This window comes from Rhinolophus sinicus, chromosome 18 (assembly GCF_057876585.1).
Source record: "Rhinolophus sinicus isolate RSI-liver-muscle chromosome 18, RSI-T2T, whole genome shotgun sequence".
Taxonomy (NCBI): Eukaryota; Metazoa; Chordata; class Mammalia; order Chiroptera; family Rhinolophidae; genus Rhinolophus; species Rhinolophus sinicus.
This window is the reverse complement of record NC_142518.1, coordinates 76,900,224-76,926,598: the sequence shown is the minus strand read 5'-3', so window position 1 is coordinate 76,926,598 and position 26,375 is coordinate 76,900,224. Positions and strand designations below refer to the sequence as shown.

Genomic DNA, 26,375 nt, shown 5'->3' with positions numbered 1-26,375 from the left:
TGGCAAATAGACATATGAAAAAATGCTCAACATCACTAATCATCAGAGAAATGCAAATAAAAATCACAATGAGATATCACCTCATCCCAGTTAGAATGGCTATCATGAACAAGAGAAATAGTAACAAGTGTTGGAGAGGCTGTAGAAAAAAAGGAACCCTCATACACTGTTGGTGGGAATGCAGATTGGTGCAGCCGTTATGGAAGGCAGTGTGGAGGTTTCTCAAAAAATTATGAATGAATTTCCATATGACCCAGCAATCCCTCTCCTGGTTATCTATCCAAAAAATCTGAAAACATTTATCCATAAAGACATGTGTGCTCCAATATTCATTGCAGCTTTATTTATGGTGGCCAAGACATGGAAACAAACAAAATGTCCTTCAATAGATGAATGGATAAAGAAGTTGTGGTATATATACACATTGGAATACTATTTGGCTATAAGAAAAGGTGAAGTAGGACCATATGTGACAACATGGATGGATCTTGAGATTATAATGCTAAGCGAAATAAATCAGACAGTAAAAGCAGAGAACCATGTGGTTTCACTGATATGTGGTATATAAATCAAAAACAACAAAAGAACAAGACAAACAAATGAGAAACAAAAACTCATAGACACAGACAATAGTTTAGTGGTTGCCAGAGGTAAGGGGCGAGGAGTGTGGGAGATGAGGGTAAGGGGGATCAAATATATGGTGATGGAGGAAGAACTGATTCTGGGTGATGAACACACAATGGGATTTATAGATGATGTAATACAGAATTGTTCACCTGAAATCTATGTAACTTTACTAACAATTGTCACCACAGTAAACTTTGAAAAAAAAAAGAGAATAAAGTCTAATCCAAATCCTTAATGTTTAAGTTTTAAAATTCCACCCATTTTTATATCCTCACTGGAAATGAAATGATTTTGAATTGAATGCAAAATCAATTGCTGGATATTTATAGAATGCTTATGATGTGCAACAAAAAGCAATTAAGGCACTGGCCTTTCTGGACAAACAAGTTTCAAGCATTGATAAGAATTTCCATATTTCCCTGCTCCCATTCTTTGATATTTCTCTTCTCTTGACCTGACTAACCCTGGGTTTTCCAGAGGTGGCCTCAATGTTATGCAGAAAGAAATGGAAGAGAACAGGAAACATGCATGCAATCACCTGAGGGACTTACTTAGAAACCAGGAGAGCAGCAACAAGCTGTTAAAGGGACATGACTGTGCAGGTTGCACACTTCAGGCTGACCACCAAGCTAACATAGATAGCTAGGCTTTGCTGAGCCAACACCTTCCAGAAAAGGAAAATCGTAATTTTTCTCCTACTTCAAGGTAAAACACATGCATGGAAAGTGCTTAACTGTAAATCCGCAACAGTTATATGTAAAAAAGAGGGTCAGTTGTACTAGGAATCAGATATAAGATAATTACTGAGCATACTATTAACTCTGAGATTCCTGGAGGGCAGGTAAAAAATGGAAACATGTAGTTAAAGACAGTTTCATATTTATGTATGTAGCTTCATTTGTGAAGATAGTAGCACACCCCACTTTAATCTCTCACCTTTCTCTTTGGCTACATTACTTAATTAAATTTGGATGCTTCCTAGTCCCTTTTAAAATATTTGATGTAAATAAGTCAATTAGAAACAAATAGGTAGTTTGATGAGAGAGACTTTAATATTTATCTTGTACCATCAGACTCACTTCACATAGAAAGGTCTCTGGATTGGATTTGAACTCTCAAACTCCCGAAGGTAAATGCCACAAATCCCATTAACCAAATTACTACATGAAGATGAAAGTTCTATGCGGTCTTTTCTCAACTCTGTCTTCCATGAAATTTTGGAACTCTTTTCCTTTTTCTTGTCTGTTTCCTACTTCCTCTTAGTCTACTCCTCAGTTCTCACTTCAAAAATAACCAGTTGTTGGATGCATAAACTAAAATGCCTTAAAGAATTTGCAGATTTGATTTTTTTTAATCAAGAAGGTGAAAGAAATAGAGCTACAATTTCTAGGAAGCCTGGTTTGACTGAATCCAGCCCCAGGAAGATTAGTTCCAGGTTTGGAAAAGTGAAATTGTCTATTCCCTAAAAGAAAAGGCTAGCACGTTCGTTGCTTATTAGAGCATTCTGAACTTGCTTGTGCAATCTTTTTGCTATCCTGCAATTTCCTGTTGGTTATAAATGAAATCTTTCTAGCTGTTAATGCAGCCTGTGAATTGAGGAAAAAAAGGATGTAATTAATCATAGGAGATTTGGGGGATTCACTAAGTCTGAATATAAGGGAGATGTTGGACAAGGCACTAGGACCTAGAAGGCATCTATCCACCCTGGCAGGAATTTCTTGCTTGGAGCTCAGACAACAAAGGCATAGAGAGATTGGTTTTCTTTCCCTCAGCATCTCCACCCAACCAGCAGAAAACCGGTGAGTGGGGCTTTTGAGTGATTTTCAGGGAGAATGTAACAAATGTCAAACGTGAAAAGCACAAGGCAAAGGGTGTACTCTCTATCTCTCTGTCTTTCTTTCTTTTTTTTTCCCTGCCTTGTTCTCAGATTTTTTCCCTAAGCCTCTACCTGGGATTTTCCTTTGAAAAAGTGAGTTTGATGTTGCTTTGTTTTCACTGTAATGTTGATGTAGAATAATACCACCCCTGACCTTAAAGGAAAGCCAAGGGTTGCTGCATGCCTGGGGAAATGCTTGCTACTTGTCTTGAGGAGGTGGGGTCTCTTTCCACTGCAGGTTGTCTGACAGAGACAATGCTGAGCTCAGCACAGGTCATGGTGACATTGGAAGGAAAGGGGGACTGAGCCTGGCAAACCTACCAACACCAGCCCTCTTTTATCTCCTGTGTCCTGGTCCCTTGCAAATATCTCAATGTGGCAGTGTGTAGCAGCTGAGCCCTGCTTGCTTTGTGAGCCCTTTCATCCCCATCTGTGAGATGCATGTTAATAGTCCAGTTCCTACGCTGTCATTAGCTTTGCTAGCTTTTGAGATTTCTGTTGTATTTCATTACATGTTCTGATTTTCTTTCTTTCTTGTTTTGTTTGTTTGTTTTTGGTTCAGTAGAAGAGGGAAAGCAAATCTGAACAGATGACCGTCTTTTTCCTAGTTAACATACCTGGACAATAGACAAGTTTGCGGGGGAATTGCCTGCTCTGAGGGCAAAATGCCCCTTCAGTCAGGGTAGAAATCCAGAACAATGAAAGGTGTGCTTGCTTCTAATAGTCCCATATGCTGTTTTCAGGGACTCATTTGAGAATCTTTCAATAATCAAATTATTCCATTAAGAGGTAGGGCTGCATCGGTGGGGAGGGGATAAAGCATCAGGAAAAAAGAAAAAAAGAAAAGCAAAGAAAAGGATTTTGTGACCAAATGGTACCAGAGGGAAATAGCTAATAACTTGTTAAATAACTGATTTTTCTAATCCTTTTTGTTTTTCGGCTTATTTCTTATGAATCTTGGATAGCTGCACCAGCTTGGTGGGGAAAGGGTTTGATGAATAGCACAAAGACACCGGCTATTCCCTAGAGGCTGTCCCTTTAAAAGAAAATCCTAGTTAATTCTGGTGGGGGTGAGGTTATGCACACATTAGAATAGGAAAGAGGGTTTGGAATAAAATTTAAAAACTCCACTTCATACTCATTTTACTGATATGCAAAGATTGCTTCCTAAGCCGGAGATACTAACCTTGGCTACCTCCTTCTGTTGTCTTCAAAGGGCATTCTGTCAGGCTCTGGATTCACTTACAACTGTTAGTCATGTGAACATGTGTGAGGAAACAGATACCAGTTTTAATGTATTTAGCCCGAAGTTTCAATTTCATAAGAGCCACTGTCAGTAGGTCCCAGGATTTTAAGCTATTTCAAAATCCCTCTCTCTCCTCTATTGGAATAGTGCCAAAAGTGCCTCCCTCTCTATCTCTTGCCCCAACCCCCACAACCACCAGCACCCCCTTAGCCCCTCCTTCTTCTCTGTTAAGATCAATATTCCTGCAGGTCAGGGGCAAGCAGCAGATGGGTCAGGGGATTTTTTTCAACCAGTTCTTTTCACAAGCAGCAGATTGCAGATCTGGATCTGGCTAATATTTGAATTCCTTTCTTTTTTTTTTCCCTCCCCACTGCTTTTTCTTTGCCTTTTTTTTTTTGTCCCCCACCTTTTTCTCCAACACTCAGGTCTCTGACGTTTCATCAAAATATGGAACTTGATTTTGGACATTTTGACGAAAGAGATAAGACATCCAGAAACATGCGAGGCTCACGAATGAATGGGCTGCCTAGCCCCACTCACAGCGCCCACTGTAGCTTCTACCGAACCAGAACCTTGCAGGCACTGAGCAACGAGAAGAAAGCCAAGAAGGTACGTTTCTACCGCAATGGGGACCGCTACTTCAAGGGGATTGTGTACGCTGTGTCCTCTGACCGTTTTCGCAGCTTCGATGCCTTGCTGGCTGACCTGACTCGATCTCTGTCTGACAACATCAACCTGCCTCAGGGAGTGCGTTACATTTACACCATTGACGGATCCAGGAAAATTGGAAGCATGGACGAACTGGAGGAAGGTAATTCATAAAGTGGGTGGTGGCCCTTGGTGGGAGATGGCATCATTGGTTATGGTTATATTTCTTGGATTTCAATGAAATAAATTAGGAAATAGATTTGTGAAAATACCGGGATGATGCTCAGGCTTTTGATTCTATAGGCACCAACAGAGCCATCAGCCATTACCCCTCATGGCTTTCAGTCTCTGCTGGGTTGAGTGTTGATGGTGGTGATAATGCATTGTGCTTATCCACCAGGGTTCACAAAGGAATATCTGAATAGTGTCATTTACTCAGAATATGAATTGTTGTTCAAAATTAACTCTAAGTAGAACTATGGAGGCAGAGTATGAAATCATTAGGGGTATTAAATGAGCAAAGAAGTTTGGTTGGGTTAACAGAAAAAAAATGGACTCAAATATTCTTTGAACTGCTAAGAGACTATTTGTGAATTGCATCTCATGGAAATATGCACCCTAAAAGCAGGATTTCTTGGACATATTCACAAAGGATTATACTTTTAGGTAAGTGGTCACTGCTCAGCTGTTGCTTCTAAAAAGCCCACATCAGCGTGTGTCCCTAAGGCTGAGGTCATTGAGAGAAATACCAAAGAAAGCTGTAGGTATGCCTGGTATTTTAATACACGATTCCTATTAGAATATGAACTGACTCACTGTACCTAAATCCCTTTAAATCCTCTCTACATTTTGGTTTGTGCAATTGAATTTTATGACTAGATTGCTGAAAATCGTGACAACCTCTGTATCTACCCCAAAACAAGGAAAATCCCCACTCTTGCCAAAACTTGCTAAGCCATGAAGTCTTTTTGTGCTCATTTAGAAAACAGATGTTGGGATGTGTTTATATATTTTACTTTATCAAGTCAATTATATTGAGGATGCCTTTTTACTCCCACTTTTAAATTGGTATAACATATGTGATCAGTTTAACCTCACACAATGCTTTAGAGGAGAGCCTTAAGGAGTGGTGATAATGAAAATGACCTTGCCCCCACAAACTCACCCCCGCCCTTCAGCCCTCTCTTCTCACTCCTTCCATTCCCTGAGCAAAGGTGAGTTTACAGCAGGCAGGTCTCTAGGAAAAACAAATTATGATACAGCCGACAAGGAAGGAGAAACAGAATATTCAATGAATTGGTGTGGGAGTGCCTGCCTCCGCTTCACTGCTTGTAGGTTTCTTGTGTTCCCAGACAAAGGAGCATGAGGGCTTCCCTTATACAAGACCACATTGTCGCACGTAACTGCTATTTCCCAAGTTAGGTCAAGTGATTTGGGGCCAGTTACTTATAAGAGACAATATCCATATGGCTGTTAGATCTGGGTCTCAAGGTTCAAGTCCAAGGTTTTTCTACATAGTTGACCTTGAAAAACGATGCTGAGGAGGCTTAAATTATTTGATCATGTGCTGAATGGCCAGGCAGTGGTTAATCCTAGGCTTCTGAACATTGAAGGATTGGCCATCCTAGTGTATATCTTGAAATAAAGGAGAGTCAGGGCAAACTTGAAGGGTTTGAAGCTAGGCTGAAGGAGCTGTCCAACAGAGTAATTGATAAGGTGTGTCTTTCGTCACTGTAAAATACATATCTCAGTCGAATTTGAGGGGGTTCTCTGTAATAATTTTCACAAACAAAGAACCCTGAATGTAGCATATCCTCATTTCCCAGTATGTCCTCATTTCTACTAGCTGTAATCTTCTAAAGACTATGATAGACACTATGGCAGACTTCTGAACCAAATGACATCGTATTCAGAGCAAGGATTATACTGTTCTTGGGTCTGATATAAGAAAGATGTCATGCACAAATCCCCCCACCCACAATCTATGTTTTAACATGTCTTGCTCAAAGAGAATTCCTTGATATTGATTTCCACCCCCTGGATTTGTGTGTGTGTGTGTGTGTGTGTGTGTGTGTGTGAGATGATAATCTTAGTTCAATATAGATAATAAAAGTAATTTTGAAGACTGTAGCTTCCTTTTCTTTTGATCTTTTTAAGTCCTGTTGAATTGTACTTTTACCATCTACTGTTCCAGGATGCTGTGGTAATAATTCCTGTGAATTCCCTCACTATGTAGAGTGTGTTTATGGCTCAGTTGCATTTATCCATATGTCATTTACAACCACAAGCTGCAGTGGCTCTCAACGCCTCCCCCTACTCCTGAGTACTGCCCATTCAGTCAAAGAAATTCTGGATATCTTTAGGATAGTGTTGAGAAATGTGACCAGCTTTCTCACTACCACAGAGCTAGATGGGAAAGGGCATTGGGATGAGGAGGATAAAGATAAAGGGTATTTTTCTCTCCTATTTTTGTCCTTTGGAACTACTCACCTAGGAATGGAGGACAGGAGTCTCTCACTTTGTTCGCTTTTGGAAGAAATTAAATGAAAGATTACAAAATTCATATACATTGTTTTCTGTGAGACTTCAAATTGAAACAGTTTGGAAAGATCCCTGGGTGAAGAATCAGAGGCATTGGGTTCAAGTCTTAGAGGCAGAAGATTATAATGGAAGAAGTCTTTGGAATCAGATTGAGTTCAAATCCAAGATCTGCCACCTGCTAGCTTATGTGTCCCTAGTGAAACCATTTTGACTGCCTGAACCTCACCTTTTCATTTGTAAAGTGGGAATAACTGCTTTGAGAATTAAATAAGACAATGGATATTAAATGTTTAGTATTATGCCGGGCACACAGTAGGACTCAATAAAGGATAGCAATTATTGTTTGAGCCATTCTAGTTTGTAGCTGGTTAGCTAAATGACCATAGGTTTGGACTTATCATCACTGTGACTAATATTCTCTCTTTTATTTATTAATTAAAATTTTTTTTCAATTACAGTTGACATACAAATTAATTTCAGGTGTACAACATAGTGATTAGAGATTTATACAACTTATGAAGTGATCATCCTGATAAATTATGATGTTCTCTTTTTAATTTATTAAACTTATTAGGATGACATTGGTTAGTAAAATTATATAGGTTTCAAGTGTACATTTCTGTAATACATCATTTATCTATTGCATTGTGTGTTTACCACCCAGAATCAACAATTCTCCTTCCATCATCACCATATGTTTGATCCAATGTTCTCTTTTTTAAAAACAACTAGTTTTAAAAGGCAACTTTACTAAGTTATAATTTGCATACCATAAAATTCACCCATTTAAGTGTAAAATTCAATGATTTTTAGAAAATTTACCAAGTGGTGCACCCATCACCATAATCTAGTTTAGGCCATTTTCATCACCCTGAAAAGAAATCCTGTACTAATTAGCTGCCACTGCCCATTTCCCCCAGTCTATCCAGTCCTAAGCAATAATTAATCTACTTCATGTCTCTACAGATTTTCCTTTTCTGGACATTTTATATAAATTGAATCATACATTATATTCTCTTTTGTGACTGGCTTCTTTCACTTATAAAAAGATGTTTTCAAGGCTTATCCATGTTGTAGCATTTATCAACACTTTATTCCTTTTTATCGAGGAATAATATTCCATTGTATGTACAGATCACATTTTGTGTATCTATTGCAATATTCTTATCTATAAAATCAGACTAGTAACAGCTGCCTTCTTTATCTATTAAGGTGGTTGTGAGGATAAAATTAGATAATAGTTATGGAAACACATTGACAAGGTAAACCTATAGCTACAAGGTACCATCATTGTTAGTGATGTAATAATAATAATAATAATAATAATAATAATAATAATAATAATAAAAATGGCGATGCTAGTGAGGGGTTGGAATGGCCAGTGGTTCCCAAACCAGGCTGACTTTAAGAATTTTGTAGGGCTTTACAAAAATATAGATTCCTGGGCTACATTTCAGATCTATTGAATTAGAACCCACAGGGCTAGGGCTCCAGAATCTATGTTCTCACAAATCTCCCCAGGTGATTCTTGTGAGCACTTAAACTTGGGAAGTACAGTACTTGATTAGCTGATCTTGATGGTCCCCTTCAGCTAACTACAGTGGTGAGAGTTCCTAGGAATGCAGAAATCCTTGTTTGTGCTTTTTTCTTTGTAGATCTTAAAGGAATAATGAACCAGAGATCATACTATGTTTCCAAATGGCCTCATTAAAATATATCCTAAAATGAAATGAAATAAAAAGCAAACATTTAATAATCACTCTGGCCTTGTGGACCTCTTTTGTCTAATGCCTCTAGTCTACAGTCTGCTTCTAGATACTGAAAGTAACAAGGGGAGAATTTTAGACTAATGTCGGGTTATTGATGTCAGCTTTCTCACAGCTCCTTGGTTACACTAGGTGTCTTACCAGAGCTATATAGAATGTGGCCCTTATTACCTGTATTCCTAGTGAGTCAGTGAATGAAATCCATGAGTGACTTTCATTTGCCTTGCTTAGTCTTTCTTTGTTGAATCTTTCTTCTTCCCCTCATATCCTGTCCAAATCTTTCCTCGTTTTCTTGTATGTGAGTGCCCAGATCAATCTTAAGGGTATCCATTTTGAGCATTATTATGCAGACCGTGGGACAGAATATTTACAATTGAGACAGGCCTGTTAGAAAATTGGAGCTGTATAGTGACAGTAGCAAGATCCAGTTCCTTTGCCATAGCTCACTTTTTTCCAATGAGATGAAACCATCTTGTCACTAATTTATCCTGACTACTAAAGCAAATTGCCAAGGAGGAGGATTTTAGGATAACTGGGAGAGATACATCATTAATAGGTATGATAATTCAATGAAGTACCATTTAATATGTTTTTTCTTGAGTGATGAAGCCCCAGAAAAAAAGGAAAAAAAAAACCCAGGCAGGAATGCTTTCGCATTGAGAAAATGTAAATATGTTTAATGTTTTTGAAAATGGAGTCCCTCTGAAAGTGAAAGGAGGTAGACATTAGATCATCTTGAGCACACAACTTGTTCCCTTCTTACCTTTTCAGCTGTGCTTCCATGACTTCATTTCCTTACCCTCTACCCCTGAAGAACTTTGTCAATTCCACCAAATTGTCACCTTGCTCAACTATCTGAAGCCAGGTTTACTTCTAAGCTCCCAATGGGTGGGGAATGGCCCTTGGAAGCTGTGGAAGGATGGGAATGCAGCTGTGTAAAGGTGCAACAAACATCACCCAGTTTTCAAGTGCCAGGATGAAGGATGTGCAGAAAACACTGAGCTCTGACAGCAGATGTAGCAGACATTGGCAAAATTAGAACAAAGAAAGCTTGGTCTAGAAAAGTAGCACATTTATACTATTCGGCAGTAAGAAAAGATGATATAGGAACATTTGTGACAACATGGATGGATCTTGAGAGAGTAATGCTGAGCGAAACAAGTCAGACAGAAAAAGCAGAGAACCATGTGATTTCACTGATATGTGGTATATAAACCAAAAACAACAAAAGAACAAGACAAATAAATGAGAAACAGAAACTCATAGACACAGATAATAGTTTAGTGGTTGCCAGAGGGTAACGGGGGCAGGGGGTGGGGGGTGGGAGATGAGGGTAAGGGGGATCGAATATATGGTGATGGAAGGAGAACTGACTCTGGGTGATGAACACACAATGGGATTTATAGATGATGTAATACAGAATTGTACACCTGAAATCTATGTAATTTTACTAACAATTGTCACCCCAATAAATTTAATAAAATTTAAAAAAAAAAAAAAAAGAAAAGTAGCACATTTGATGTCCTTCCAGTAGTAGAAGTGGAGAGTCCTCGGTGGTGGGCAACTATTTCTTTAATATTTAATTACCATAACAGCTTTGTCACCTAAAAGCTATTTGGGATGGAATAGAGAAGAAAATTCCTTCTTTTAGATCATTAGGACTGGACAGGACTCAGACGTCACTAGTATAATACCTTCAGTTTATAGATGGAAAAGCTGAGACTCAGAGATTGACTGATTTGCCTGAGGTCACACAGCTTGTAAATGCCTGGTTGGGATTTGAATCTAGGTCTGTCTGACTGTCTGAATCACTGCTTTTAACTACCATAAATATTCTGCTAACTGGTGGGGGATGGTGATAATGGGGGAGGCTATACATATGTGGGGATGAGGGATATGTGGGAAATATCTGTACCTTCCCCTTAATTTTGCTGTGAACCTAAAACTGCTCTAAAAATACACTCTTGAAAAATCCTGCCCTCAGTGTGCATCAGCAGTGGCAGCAAATGGCTTTGCTGGTTGTTAGCCATAGAGCTCCTACATTTGGCATTTACGGCAACTGGAGGCCTCTTAAACAGCAGAACATCTTATCTTTGTGGAATGGGACCTGGCCAGTTCTCATATGATGATTATAGCTCAATTCCAAGATGGCTGCTTTTGCTTCTTTCTATTGTCTTTTTTCAGCTTCTACTCCTCCTCTTTTCATTTCCTTCCCCCACCCTTTCTGTCTCCTTTCCCTCTTTCCTTCTTGTTCTCTTCAGATTAAGTCCTAATAATAATGATATCTAGAATTTATCAAGTGCTTACTGTGACCATGATCTAGGCTCAGCACTTTATATTCATCATCTGATTTGTGCCTCACAAAAACCTTATGAGATAGCAATTGTTACTATCAACCAACTTTGCAGACAAGTAACTGAAACCAAGGTAACTTGTCCAATGGCACACAACTGGGAAGTACTGAGGACATGATTTGGACTGACATCACATCAGCTGCTCTTTTTCCATCACTTCAGATTGGGGCCAAAAGGAGAGAGAGTGGAGAGACTGAAATATACTTTTGGAAGGTGCTTAACATAGATTTGGCTGAGGGCTGGGCCCTCTGGAAAGTTCTTGTGTGCCATATGATACTATAGCTCTGGGCCATCATGTTCATTTGCATCTGGGGTGGTTAATCATATTCATAGTTCAGAGGCTTAAGAGGTTTAAGAGATGGGAGCAAAAAAAGTCCAGAGCCCTAATAGTGCTACACAGCTGACCCTCCAAAAGAGACTGTAGATGAGTGAAATCATAAATATATAGCTCCACAACACCTTTTGTCTAACAGAGTTTTAAAGTATATGACAAGTTATGGAAAACATCTGACTTAAAGGCAGTGGCGTCGTGGAAGGTGCCCAAGCATCTGGTGAAGTGCTAAGACAATAGGGCCCTTTCTACGGTGTGGAAGATATTGGCTATAAATATATGCGGGGATTGAAAGACCCCCTTCATCTTAAATCACAATTTTTAAAAAATTTATTGAGGTGACAATTGTTAATAAAATTACATAGATTTCAGGCGTACAATTCTGTATGACATCATCTATAAATCCCATTGTGTGTTCACCACTCAGAGTCAGTTCTCCTTCCATCACCATTTATTTGATCCCCTTTACACTTATATACCATCCCCTTCCCCCTTATCCTGTAATAACCACTAAACTATAGTCTGTGTCTATGAGTTTTTGTTTCTCATTAGTTTGTCTGGTTCTTTTGTTGTTTTTGGTTTAAATATCACATATCAGTGAAATCATGTGGTTCTCTGCTTCTTCTGTCTGACTTATTTCACTTAGCATTATAATCTCAAGATCCATCGACGTCACAAATGTTCCTATTTCATCTTTTCTTACTGCCGAATAGTATTCCATTGTGTATAAACACCACAACTTCTTTATCCATTCATCGATCAAAGGACATTTTGGTGGTTTCCATGTCTTAGCCACTGTAAATAAAGCTGCAATGAACATTGGCTCACACATGTCTTTATCTATAAATGTTTTCAGATTTATTGGGTAGATACCTAGGAGAGGGATTGCTGGGTCATATGCAAATTCTATGCATAACTTTTGGAGGAACCTCCACAATGCCTTCCATAATGGCTGCACCAGTCTACTTTCACACCAACAGCGTATGAGGGCTCCTATTTCTCCACAGCCTCTCCAACACTTGTTACTATTTGTCTTGTTGATGATAGCCATTCTGACTGGGGTGAGGTGATATCTCATTGTGGTTTTGATTTGCATTTCTCTGGTGATTAGTGATGTTGAGCATTTTTTCATTATGTTTATTTGCCATTTGTATGTCCTCTTTTTTTAAAAATTTTATTTTATTAAACTTATTGGGGTGACAATTGTTAGTAAAATTACACAGATTTCAGGTGTACAATCTGTATTACATTATCTATAAATCCCATTGTGTGTTCACCACCCAGAGTCAGTTCTCCTTCCATCACCATATATTTGATTCCCCTTACCTTCATCTCCCACCCCCCACCCCCACCCCCCTTACCCTCTGGTAACCACTAAACTATTGTCTGTGTCTATGAGTTTCTGTTTCTCATTTGTTTGTCTTGTTCTTTTGTTGTTTTTGGTTTATATGCCACATATCAATGAAATCACATGGTTCTCTGCTTTTCCTGTCTGACTTATTTCGCTCAGCATTACACTCTCAAGATCCATCCATGTTGTCACAAATGTTCCTATATCATCTTTTCTTACCACCGAATAGTATTCCATTGTGTATATACACCACAAATTCTTTATCCATTCATCTATCGAAGGACATTTTGGTTGTTTCCATGTCTTCGCCACCGTAAACAAAGCTGCAATGAACATTGGAGCACACGTGTCTTTATCTCTAAATGTTTTCAGATTTTTTGGGTAGATACCCAGGAGAGGGATTGCTGGGTCATATGGCAATTCTATTTGTAATTTTTTGAGGAACCTCCACACTGCCTTCCATAACGGCTGCACCAGTCTGCATTCCCACCAACAGTGTATGAGGGTTCCTTTTTCTTCACAGCCTCTCCAACACTTGTTACTCTTTGTCTTGTTGAAGATAGCCATTCTGACTGGGGTGAGGTGATATCTCATTGTGGTTTTGATTTGCATTTCTCTGATGATCAGTGATGTTGAGCATTTTTTCATATGTCTATTTGCCATTTGCATGTCCTCTTTGGAGAAATGTCTTTTCAAGTCCTCTGCCCATTTTTCAATTGGGTTGTTTGTTTTTTTGTTGTTGAGTTACATGAGTTCGTGTATATTCTGGATATTAGGCCCTTATCGGAGGCACTGTTTGCAAAAATCTTCTCCCATTCAGTTGGTGGCCTCCTTATTTTGTCGATGGTTTCTTTTGCTGTGCAGAAGCTTTTAAGTTTCATATAGTCCCATTTGTTTATTTTAGCTTATACTTCCATTGCCTTTGGAGTCAAATTCATAAAATGCTCCTTGAACCCAAGGTCCATAAGTTTAGTACCTATGTTTTCTTCTATGCAGTTTATTGTGTCAGGTCTTATGCTTAAGTCTTTGATCCATTTTAAATTAATTTTGGTACATGGTGACAGACAGCAGTCCAGTTTCATTCTTTAGCACATGGCTATCCAATTCTCCCAGGATCATTTATTGAAGAGGCTGTCATTTCTCCATTGTATGTTTTTAGCTTCTTTGTCAAAAATTATCTGTCCATATTTATGTGGTTGTATTTCTGGGTTCTCAATTCTATTCCATTGGTCTAAGTGTCTGTTTTCTGCCAACACCATGCTGTTTTGATTATTGTAGCCCTGTAGTACAAGCCAAAGTCAGGAAGTGTGATAACTCCAGTATTGTTCTTTTCTCTTAAGATTGCTTTGGCTATTCGGGGTCTTTTGTGGTTCCAAACAAATCTGACGGTTTTTGTTCTATGTCTTTAAAAAATGCCATTGGGATTTTGATGGGGATTGCATTAAATCTGTATATTGCTTTGAGTTATATGGCAATTTTAACTATGTTGATTCTTCCAATCCATGAGCACGGAATGTCTTTCCATTTCTTTGTGTGTTCTACAATTTCTTTCAAAAATGTCATATAGTTTTCAGCATATAGGTTCTTCACATCATTGGTTAAGTTTATTTATAGGTATTTTATTCTTTTTGCTGCAATTGCAAAAGGAATTGTTTTTTGTCATTTTTTTTTTAAATTAAATTTATTGGGGTGACAATTGTTAGCAAAATTACATAGATTTCAGGTGTACAATTCTGTATTACATCATCTATAAATCCCATTGTTTGTTCATCACCCAGAGTCAGTTCTTCCATCACCATATATTCGATCCACCTTACCCTCACCTCCCCCCCCACCCCCCTTACCCTCTGGCAACCACTAAACTATTGTCCATGTCTATGAGTTTCTGTTTCTCATTTGTTTGTCTTGTTCTTTTGTTGTTTTTGGTTTATATACCACATATCAGTGAAATCACATGGTTCTCTGCTTTTTCTGTCTGACTTGTTTCGCTCAGCATTACTCTCTCAAGATCCATCCATGTTGTCACAAATGTTCCTATATCATCTTTTCTCACTGCCGAATAGTATTCCATTCTGTATATGTACCACAACTTCTTTATCCATTCATCTATCGAAGGACATTTTGGTTGTTTCCATGTCTTGGCCACCGTAAACAAAGCTGCAATGAACATTGGAGCACACGTATCTTTATCTCTAAATGTTTTCAGATTTTTTGGGTAGATACCCAGGAGAGGGATTGCTGGGTCATACGGCAATTCTATTCGTAATTCTTTGAGGAACCTCCACACTGCCTTCCATAACGGCTGCACCAGTCTGCATTCCCACCAACAGTGTATGAGGGTTCCTTTTTCTCCACAACCTCTCCAACATTTGTTACTATTTGTCTTGTTGATGATGGCCATTCTGACTGGGGTGAGGTGATATCTCATTGTGGTTTTGATTTGCATTTCTCTGATGATTAGTGATGTTGAACATTTTTTCATATGTTTATTTGCCATTTGTATGTCCTCTTTGGAGAAATGTCTCTTCAAGTCCTCTGCCCATTTTTCAATTGGGTTGTTTGTTTTTTTGTTGTTGAGTTGCATGAGTTCCTTGTATATTCTGGATACTAGCCCCTTATCGGAGGCACTGTTAGCAAAAATCTTCTCCCATTCAGTTGGTGGCCTCTTTATTTTGTCAATGGTTTCTTTTGCTGTGCAGAAGCTTTTAAGTTTCATATAGTCCCATTCGTTTATTTTAGCTTTCACTTCCATTGCCTTTGGAGTCAAGTTCATAAAATGCTCTTTGAACCCAAGGTCCATAAGTTTAGTACCTATGTTTTCTTCTATGCAGTTTATTGTGTCAGGTCTTATGCTTAAGTCTTTGATCCATTTTGAATTAACTTTGGTACATGGTGACAAATAGCAGTCCAGTTTCATTCTTTTGCACGTGGCTATCCAATTCTCCCAGCACCATTTATTGAAGAGGCTGTCTTTGCTCCATTGTATGTTTTTAGCTTCTTTGTCAAAAATTATCTGTCCATATTTATGTGGTTTTATTTCTGGGTTCTCAATTCTATTCCATTGCTCTATGTGTCTGTTTTTCTGCCAATACCATGCTGTTTTGATTATTGTGGCCCTGTAGTACAGGCCAAAGTCAGGAAGTGTGATACCTCCATTATAGTTCTTTTTTCTTAAGATTGCTTTGGCTATTCGGGGTCTTTTGTGGTTCCAAACAAATCTGATGATTTTTTGTTCTATTTCTTTAAAATATGCCATTGGGATTTTGATGGGGATTGCATTGAATCTGTATATTGCTTTGGGTAATATGGCCATTTTAACTATGTTGATTCTTCCAATCCATGAGCACGGAATGTCTTTCCATTTCTTTGTGTCTTCTTCAATTTCTTTCAAAAATGTCTTATAGTTTTCAGCATATAGGTCTTTCACATCCTTGGTTAAGTTTATTCCTAGGTATTTTATTCTTTTTGCTGCAATTGCAAAAGGAATTGTTTTTTGTATTTCTTTTTCTGAGATTTCATTGTTAGTATATAGGAAGGTAATGGAGTTTTGTGCGTTGATTTTGTAGCCGGCAACTTTACTGTATTCGTTGATTGTTTCTAATAGCTTTTTGGTGGAGTCTTTAGGGTTTTCTATATATAGCATCATGTCATCTGCAAAGAGTGATAATTTAACTTCTTCATTCCCAATTTGGATGCCTTTTATTTCTTTCTCTTGCCTAATTGCTCTGGCAAGGACTTCCAACACTATGTTGAAAAGCAGAGGTGATAGGGGACATCCCTGTCGTGTTCCTGAACGTAGAGCAAAGGGCTTCAGCTTTTCTCCATTAATTATGGGATTAGCAGAGGGCTTGTCATATATGGCCTTTACTATGTTAAGGTATTTTCCTTCTATACCCATTTTATTAAGTGTTTTAATCATAAATGGATGTTGTATCTTGTCAAATGCTTTTTCTGCATCAATTGATATAATCATATGATTTTTGTCCTTTATTTTGTTTATGTGATGTATCACATTGATGGATTTGCGGATGTTGAACCATCCTTGTGCCCCGGGGATGAACCCCACTTGGTCGTGATGAATAATCTTTTTAATGCATTGTTGTATTCGATTTGCTAGAATTTTATTTAGGATTTTTGCATCGGTATTCATTAGAGATATTGGTCTGTAGTTTTCTTTTTTTGTGCTGTCCTTACCAGGTTTTGGTATCAGGGTAATGTTGGCCTCATAAAATGAGTTAGGGAGTACTGTCTCTTCTTCAATTTTTTGGAAGAGTTTGTGCAGAATTGGTATTAGATCCTCTTTGAAGGTTTGGTAGAATTCACTAGTGAAGCCATCTGGTCCCGGACTTTTGCTTTTGGGAAGGTTTTGGATGACTGATTCAATTTCGTTACTGGTGCTCGGTCTGTTTAGATTTTCCAGTTCTTCATGGTTCAGCCTTGGAAGGCTATATGTTTCTAAGAACTTGTCCATTTCTTCTAGGTTGTTGAATTTGGTGGCATATAGTCCTTCATAGTATTCTTGGATGATCCTTTGTATTTCTGTGGTGTCCGTGATAACTTCCCCTTTAACGTTTCTGATTTTGTTAATCAGTGTCTTCTCTCTTTTTATCTTAGTAAGTCTAGCCAAGGGTTTGTCAATTTTGTTAATCTTTTCAAAGGACCAGCTCTTTGTCACATTAATTTTTTCTATTGTCTTTTTGTTCTCTATTTCATTTAGTTCTGCTTTAATTTTTATTATTTCCTTTCTTCTGCTGACCTTGGGTTTTACTTGTTCTTCTTTTTCTAGTTCTTTAAGGTGTAACATGAGGTTATTTATTTGGGAGTTTTCTTGTTTCTTGAGATAGGCCTGTAATGAGATAAATTTCCCTCTTAAAACTGCTTTCGCTGCATCCCAGAAATTTTGGTAGGATGTGTTTTCATTGTCATTTGTTTCTATGTATCTTTTGATCTCTCCTCTAATTTCTTCTTTGACCCAGTCCTTCTTTAAAAGTATGTTGTTTAATCTCCATGTATTTGTGTTTTTTCCCGCTTTCTTTTTACAGTTGATATCCAATTTTAAAGCCTTGTGATCAGAGAATATGCATGGTATGATTTCAATCTTCTTAAATTTGTTGAGACTGATTTTATGTCCCAATATATGGTCTATCCTTGAGAATGTTCCGTGTACACCAGAAAAGAATGTATAGTCTGATGTTTTAGGATGAAGTGCTCTATAAATGTCAATTATGTCCATTTCATCTAATGTGTCATTTAGGGCTACTATTTCGTTATTTATTTTCTGTTTGGATGATCTATCCATAGCTGTCAATGATGTATTTAAGTCCCCTAGTATAATTGTGTTTTGGTCAATTTCTCCCTTTAGTTCTGTTAGTAGTTGCTTGGTGTATTTCGGTGCTCCCTGATTGGGGGCATAAATATTGATGACTGTTATGTCTTCTTGTTGTACAGTCCCCTTCACCATTATGAAATGTCCATCTTTATCTCTTGTTATCTTTTTCAACTTGAAGTCTGTTTCATCTGATATCATTATGGCTACACCTGATTTTCTCTGGGTACCATTTGCTTGCAGTGTCAATTTCCACCCTTTCACTTTGAGTCTATGCTTGTCCTTGTAGCTGAGATGTGTCTCTTGGAGACAGCAAATGGTTGGGTTTAGTTTTTTGATCCAATCTGCTACTCTGTGCCTTTTTATTGGTGAGTTCAGTCCATTTACATTTAGGGAGATTATTGATATGTGAGGATTTCCTGTCATTCTATCTTTAGTTTTCTGGTAAGGCTGTGTCTCCAGTGTTTCTTTGCCTTTTTGTTGTTGTCTATTATTTCTGTGTGGTGGTATTCTATGATGTTTCCCTCTGTTTTTTCTTTTATTTCAGTATATATTTCAGTTCTGGATTTATTTTGAGTGGTTACCCTTAAGTTTATGTAAAAGAAAGTTTGATATTTAGAGTATTCCATTTTCTTCAGCACGCTTACTTTCTCCATTCCCATATTCCGGTTCAGGCCTTTACTCTCCCCCTTTTTGAGTTTTGGTTGCCACAAATTGTCCCTGTTGATGGTGGTCGAATAGCCTCCTTTAGTATTTCTTGTAGTGCAGGTCGTGTATTAGATAATTCCCTCAGCTTCTGTATGTCTGGAAAGGTCTTTATTCCTCCTTCATATCTAAAGGATATCTTTGCTGGATATATTATTCTTGTCTCATGATTTCTCTCTTTTAATAGTTTGAATATTTGGTTCCACTCCCTCCTGGCTTGTAGAGTTTCTGCTGAAAAATCTGATGATAATCTAATGAGCTTTCCTTTGTATGTTACCGTCTTCTTTTCCCTGGCTGCCTTGAGGATTCTTTCTTTGTTGTTGATTTTAGACAGCTTCAATACAATGTGCCTTGGAGAAGGCCTGTTGGGATCGAGGTAACTAGGTGTTCTATTTGCTTCTTGGATTCGAAGGTCCAGTTCTGTCCACAAATTTGGGAAGTTCTCATCAACAATTTGTTTGAATATATTCTCTGTTCCCTTCTCTCTTTCTTCTCCTTCTGGTATGCCCATTATTCTTATATTGCTCTTTTTGATGGAGTCAGAAAGTTCTTGTAGAGTTCTTTCATTTCTTTTAAGTCTCAAGTCTCTTTCTTCTTCTCTCTGTGTCATTTCCAGGTTTCTATCTTCGATGTCACTGACTCTTTCCTCCATCTGGTCAACTCTACTACCTAAGCTGGTTATTTCATTCTTAATTTCTTCTATTGAGTTCTTAATCTCCAGAAATTCTATTTGGTTCTTTTTTAAGATTTCAATCTCTTTCATAAAATGCTCATGCTGTTCTTTGATTGAGTTTCTGAGTTCCTTTAACTGCCTATCTGTGTTTTCTTGTATCTCGTTGAGTTTTTTCAGAACTGCAATCTTGAATTCTCTGTCATTTAAGTCACATATTTCTGTATCTTTAAGTGCCTTCTCTGGAGATTTTTCACTTTCTTTCTGAGTTATCTTGTTGCCTTGGTTATTCATGGCGATTACTGGTTTACTATTTCTCTTCCTAGACATCTACAGGAGTTGCTTCTGCAACAGGTTGATAGAAAGCGGTCTTTCTTTTGTTTGCCAGTACTTGTTGGTAGAATGTTTTATTATTTCTCCAACTGCAACTTATTTTCCTTCTCCCACACAGTAGTGCTATGTTTTCTCTGCACTATTCCAACTTCTCACACAATGGGGGGATTCCCTGGGAGACGGGCTTCTCCTCTGTTAATAGTTCGTCTAGGTCACAGGGCGCAGTGTCCCGGTGGGTATGCGGAGAGCTTTTGATGTTCCAAAGCTCTTCCAGCTCCTGATTCAGAGCCCGTAGGTTTCAGCAGTTCTGTTTACTCCTGCAGGGATCCGCCCAGATAGGTGGGGTCAGAGGCGGGGTGAGTTGTGAGAGGTGGCCCAGAGCAATGGCGGCAACCACCACCACAGCCGGTCCTGCTTCCACAGCTCTCTCCCCTTTGCTGGAACTAGTTGGGCTGTGAAATTGTGTTTGCAGTCCACAGTTCTCAAAACAGCAAATTTTCTGTTGTTTTGATCTGACACTGCTACTGTTTCGCTTTTAGCACCGGGCAGGTGGGGGCGGGGTGAGCTCTGGGAGGGGAGGGAGGGGGCGGCTAGTCTCAGTGCCTAAGGCTCCGTTCTCTGCTCGGCAGTGCGGGCTTAAACCACCGTTTTCAGCCTTTTTCCCTCAGTCTTTTCTCCGAGGTCTCTGCCGTGAGCGTTGGGTTCAGCCGTGTTATATGCTGTCCCCTCAGCCCTGTGGAGCCCTGGCGGAGCCCTAGCAGTCCGAGCTCTTCCCTCTCCCGCAGCTGTGGTAGTTCCGGGAAGCAGCGAGCTCGGCGCAGAGCTAGGTCTGCGTCCTCCGCCCGCGTGTCTCCGTCTCCGCGCACTTCTCCCTTTCCTCCTTCCTCCACTCGCGCGAATCTCCCACCTGTAGGTGATTTCAGTCGGTAGTGGGCCTCTTCGTGTTGCCTGTGTGCTGTGCAGGGAGTCCTTTGTGGAGTTTTTGTTGTTCGATTCGTTGTAAATTCCAGGGGAGCTTTACAGAGGCTCACCTCACGCCGTCATTTTTCCGGAAGTCATTTTTTTTAATTAAATTTATTGGGGTGTCAATTGTTAGTAAAATTACATAGATTTCAGGTGTACAATTTCTTTTTCTGAGATTTCACTGTTAGTATATAGGAATGCAATGGACATTTATACATTGATTTTGTAGTTTGGAACTTTACTGTATTCGTTGATTGTTTCTAATAGCTTTTTGGTGGAGTATTTAGGTTTTTCTATATATGGCATCATACCATCTGCGAAGAGTGATAATTAGCTTCTTCATTCCCAATTTGGATTCCTTTTATTTCTTTCTCTTGCCTGATTGCTCTGGCAAGGACTTCCAACACTATGTTGAAAAGCAGAGGTGATAGGGAACAGCCCTGTCGTGTTCCTGAACTTAGAGCAAAGGGCTTCAGTTTTTCACCATTAATTATGAGATTAGCAGAGGGCTTGTCATATATGGCCTTTATTATGTGAATGTATTTTCCGTCTATACCTATTTTATTAAGTGTTTTAATCATAAATGTATGTTGTATCTTGTCAAATGTTTTTTTCTACATCAATTGATATAATCATATGATTTTTGTCCTTTATTTTGTTTGTGTGATGTATCACATTGATGGATTTGCAGATGTTGAACCATCCTTGTGCCCTGTGGATGAACCCCACTTGGTCGTGTTGAATAATCTTTTTAATGCATTGTTGTATTCGATTTGCTAGAATTTGTTTAGAATTTTTGCATCTGTATTTATCGGAGATATTGGTCTGTAGTTTTCTTTATTTGTGTTGTCCTTACCAGATTTTGGAATCAGGGTAATGTTCGCCTCATAAAATGTGTTAGGGAGTACTGTCTCTTTATCAATTTTTTGGAAGAGTTTGAGCATGCTTGGTATTAGATCCTCTTTGAAGGTTTGGTAGAATTCACTAGTGAAGCCATCTGGTCCCGGACTTTTGCTTTTGGGAAGGTTTTGGATGACTGATTCAATTTCGTCTGTTTAGATTTCGGGCTGTTTAAAATCGGTCTGTTTAGATTTTCCAGTTCTTCTTGGTTCAGCCTTGGCAGGCTATATGTGTCTAAGAACTTGTCCATTTCTTCTAGGTTATTGAATTTGGTGGCGTGTAGTCCTTCATAGTATTCTTGGATGATTTTTTGTATTTCTGTGGTGTCCGTGATAACTTCCCCTTTTTCATTTCTGGTTTTGTTAATTAGTGTTTTCTCTCTTTTTATCTTAGTGAGTCTAGCCAAGGGTTTGTCAATTTGGTTAATCTTTTCAAAGAACCAGCTCTTTGTCACATTAATTTTTTCTATTGTCTTTTTGTTCTCTATTTCATTTAGTTCTGCTCTTATTTTTGTTGTTTCCTTTCTTCTGCTGACCTTGGGTTTCACTTGTTCTTCTTTTGCTAGTTCTTTAAGGTGTAACATGAGGTTCTATATTTGGCATTTTTCTTGCTTCTTGAGATAGACCTGTAATGATATAAATGTCCCTCTTAAAACTGCTTTCACTGCATCGCAAAAATTTTGATAGGATGTATTTTCATTGTCATTTGTTTCTATGTATATTTTGATCTCTCCTCTAATATCATGTTTGACCCAGTCATTCTTTGAAAGTATGTTGTTTAATCTCCACATATGTGTATTTTTTCCTGCTTTCTTTTTGCAGTTGATATCCAATTTCAAAGCCTTGTGATCAGAGAATATGCTTGGTATGATTTCAATCTTCTTAAATTTGCTGAGGCTGATTTTATGTCCCAATATATGGTCTATCCTTGAGAATGATCCAGTACACTAGAAAAGAATGTATAGTCTGATGTTGTAGGATGAAGTGCTCTGTATATGTCTATATGTCCATTTCATCTAATGTGTCATTTAGGGCTGCTATTTCATTATTTATTTTCTGTTTGCATGATCTTTCCATAGCTGTCAATGTTGTATTTAAGTCCACTAGTAAAATTGTGTTTTGGTCCATTTCTCCCTTTAGTTCTGTTAGTAGTTTCTTGGTATATTTCGGTGCTCCCTGATTGGGGGCATAAATATTGATGAATGTTATGTTTTCTTGTTGTATAGTCCCCTTTACCATTAGGAAATGTCCATCTTTTTTTTTTTAATTATTATTATTATTTTTTATTGTATTAAATTTATCTTTGTCACCCTGAAATCTGTTTCATCTGATATCATTATGGCTACATCTGATTTTCTCTGGGTACCATTTGCTTGGAGTATCAATTTCCACCCTTTCACTTTGAGTGTATGCTTGCCCTTGTAGCTGAGATATGTCTCTTGGAGACAGCATATGGTTGGGTTTAGTTTTTCATCCAATCTGCTTCTCTGTGCCTTTTTATTGGTGAGTTCAGTCCATTTACATTTAGGGTGATTAAGGATATGTGAGTATTTCCTGTCATTCTATCTTTAGTTTTCTGGTACGACTCTGTCTCCATTGTTTCTTTTCCTTTTTTTGTTGTCTATTATTTCTGTGTGGTGGTATTCTATGATGTTTCCCGCTGTTTCTTCTTTTATTACAGTACATATTTCAGTACTGGATATTTTTTGAGTGGTTACCCTTAAGTTTATGTAAAAGAAATTTTGATATTTAGAGTATTCCATTTTTTTCAGCATGCTTACTTTCTCCATTCCCATATTCCAGTTCAGGCCTTTACTCTTCACATTTTTATGTTTTGGTTGCCAGAAGTTGTCCCTGTTGATGGTGGTCGAATAGGCTCCTTTAGTATTTCTTGTAGTGCAGGTCTTTTATTAAAAAATTACCTCAGCTTCTGTATGTCTGGAAATGTATTTATTCGTCTTTCTTATCTAAAGGATATCTTTGCTGGATGTATTATTCTTGGCTCATAATTTCTCTCTTTCTGTAGTTTGAGTAATTGATTCCACTCCCTCCTGGCTTGTAGAGTTTCTGTTGAAAAATCTGATGAGAATCTAATGGGATTTCTTTTGTAGGTTACCGTCTTCTTTTCCCATCTGCTGGCTGCCTTGCGGATTCTTTCTTTGTCGTTGATTTTAGGCATCTTCAATACAATGTGCCTTGGAGAATGTTCCTGTTGGGAATGAGGTAATTAGGTGTTCTATTTGGTTCTTGGATTCGAGGTCCATTTCTGTCCACAAGTTTGAGAAGTTGTCATCGACAATTTCTTTGAATATATTCTCTGTTCCCTTCTCTGTTTCTTCTCCTTCTGGTATGCCCATTATTCTTATATCTCAAATCTCTTTCTTCTTCCGTCCATGTCATTTCCAGGTTTGGATCTTCGATGTTACTGATTCTTTCCTCCATCTGGTCTACTCTACTACCCAAGCTGGCTATTTCATTCTTAATTTCTTCTATTGAGTTCTTAATCTGCAGAAATTCTATTTGGTTCTTTCTTAAAATTTCAATCTCTTTGGTAAAGTGCTCATGGTTTTCTTTGATTTTGTTTCTGAGTTCATTAAACTGCCTTTCTGTGTTTTTGTTGCATCTCATGGAGTTTATTGATAGCTGCAATTTTGAATTCTCTGTGATTTAAGTCACATATTTCCATATTTTTAAGTTGATTTTCTGGAGACTTTTCACTTTCTTTCTGAGTTGTCTTGTTGCCTTGGTTATTCATGGCAATTAATGATTTATTATTTCTCTTCTTAGACATCTACTCTAGTGGTTTCTGCAACTGGTTGATAAGAAGAAGTCTTTCTTTTATTTTTCATTACGTGTTGGTAGAATGTTTTATTTTCTCTCCAATTGTAGCCCTTTTTTTCTCTTTCACATTGTACTGTTATGCTTTCTCCCCACTATTCCAACTTCTCACATTATGGGAAGATTCCCTGGAAGGCAGGCTTCTCCTCTGTTAATAGTTCGTCTGGGTCATAGGGTGTTGTGTCTGTCTTTGGATGCGGAGAGCTTTTGAAGTTCCAAAGCTCTTCATGCACCAAATTCAGAGCTTGTGAGTTTTAGCAGTTCTGTTTACTCCTGCAGGGATCTGCCCAGATAGGTTGGGACAGAGGTGGGGTGAGTTGTGAGAGGTGGCCGAGAGCAGTGGCGGCGACCACCACCACAGCCAGTCCTGCTTCCACAGCTCCCTCCCCTTTGTGGGGAATAGTTGGGCTGCGAATCTGTGTCTGAGGGCCACAGTTCTCAGAACTGCAAATGTTCTGTTCTTTTGATCTGACACTGCTACTTTTCCGCCTCTAGCACTGGCCCCGTGGGGCGGGGCGTTCTTGGGAGCGTAGGGAGGGGTTGGCTAGTTTCAGTGCCTATGGCTTCTGTTCTCTGTGGCAGTGAGTGCTTAAACCACTGTTTTCAGCCTTGTTCCCTCAGTCTTTGGTCCAAGGTCTCTGCCGTGAGCGTTTGGTGCAGCCATGTTATATGCTGTCCCCTCAGCCCTGTGGGCCATAAATGGAGCCCTAGCAGGCCGAGTTCTTCCCTCTCTTGCAGCTGCGGTAGCTCCGGGATATAGCGGGCTTGGAGCACTGACCTAGGTCTGTGTCCTGTGCCCACGTGGCCCCGTCTCTGCACTTCTCCCTTTCCTCCTCTCCTGCTCATGCAATTTGCCCACCTTTAGGTGAATTCAGTAGTGAGTCTCTTCGTCTTGCCTGTCTGCTGTGCCAGGTGTCCTTTGTGGAGTTATAGCTTTTTAATTTGTTGTAAATTCCAGGGGAGATTTCCAGAGTCTCACCTCACGCTGCCAGTTTGATGTTGTTTCTATATCACAGTTTAAAGTTCATAGACTTTTAGTAATCACTTGGAAATTAGGTTTCTTTTCACTGAGACCTTTGACCACCACTTCCTGTGTGTGCATGTGTGCACTAGATTGCTGTTGCTTGCGTACAAATCAAGAGAGAACAGTAGCACCTTCTGGGACTGAGAACTCTGTTGGAAGCCACTTTGCATATGTTGGGAGACAGCTTCCCCCTACACACACACACACACACACACGCGCGCGCGCGCACACACAAATGTCCTCAAACGTGCCCCAGAGATTCTGACTGAATCGTCTCAGCACTAACTGAAATATTTATTAATTAATGTGACTTAAAGGATTTGGTGCTACAGCCAAGCAATCAATATTTGCACTGGGAGTGAATTATCAGCCCAGTGTTTCTGAATGTCTCTGTATGCGTCTCCTGCTGAGACCAAAGAAGGTGAGCCATCAGACTATAATTGTGTTGTATGCATTCTTTGCACTGGCTACGGTATATGTATGTATGTATGTATGTATGTATGTATGTATTTATTTATTTATAGCCATTACTGATAGGGGAATCCTGATTAAATTACACTGGTTTTCTGCAGCTGAACCGCTGGATGAACTTCTGTATACCTTGAGGCAAATGTCTTTTACTCAACAAGTTCAACCTTTTCTAAAACTCTCTCCCTCAGGCTGAGCCTAACTCTCTTCCTTTGTTCTCCAGCTTCTAGTCCCATGTGTCTAATCCCCTCCTTTTGCCTTTGGCCCTGCATTTCTTCCACTATATTAGTCATTTCCTCTAGCCCAAGGTACATGTGAAAATTACACTAGATCCTTCCAATCTGTAAATCAGGCTGTACAATCTATTCTCACATTTCCACTTTATTACAAGAGCCAAGGATGAGCACTG

The 26,375-nt window shown here is 38.8% G+C and overlaps 1 protein-coding gene across 4 annotated transcripts in view; it reads left to right on the top strand.

Moving 5' to 3' along the window:
* Positions 1–2,326: 2,326 nt before the first annotated feature.
* DCX (doublecortin) overlaps positions 2,327–26,375 on the top strand; it is a 197,548-nt gene continuing 173,499 nt past the window's right edge. For 3 of the 4 annotated variants that reach the window (XM_074323613.2, XM_019719327.3, XM_074323612.2), the window contains exons 1-2: positions 2,327–2,426; positions 4,175–4,560. In XM_074323613.2, coding sequence (XP_074179714.2) covers positions 4,197–4,560 — 364 coding nt within the window. In that variant the 5' untranslated portion in view covers positions 2,327–2,426; positions 4,175–4,196. Of the gene's footprint in view, positions 2,427–2,470; positions 2,597–4,174; positions 4,561–26,375 lie in introns of those variants that run through there. The other variant, XM_074323615.2, reaches the window with a different exon arrangement.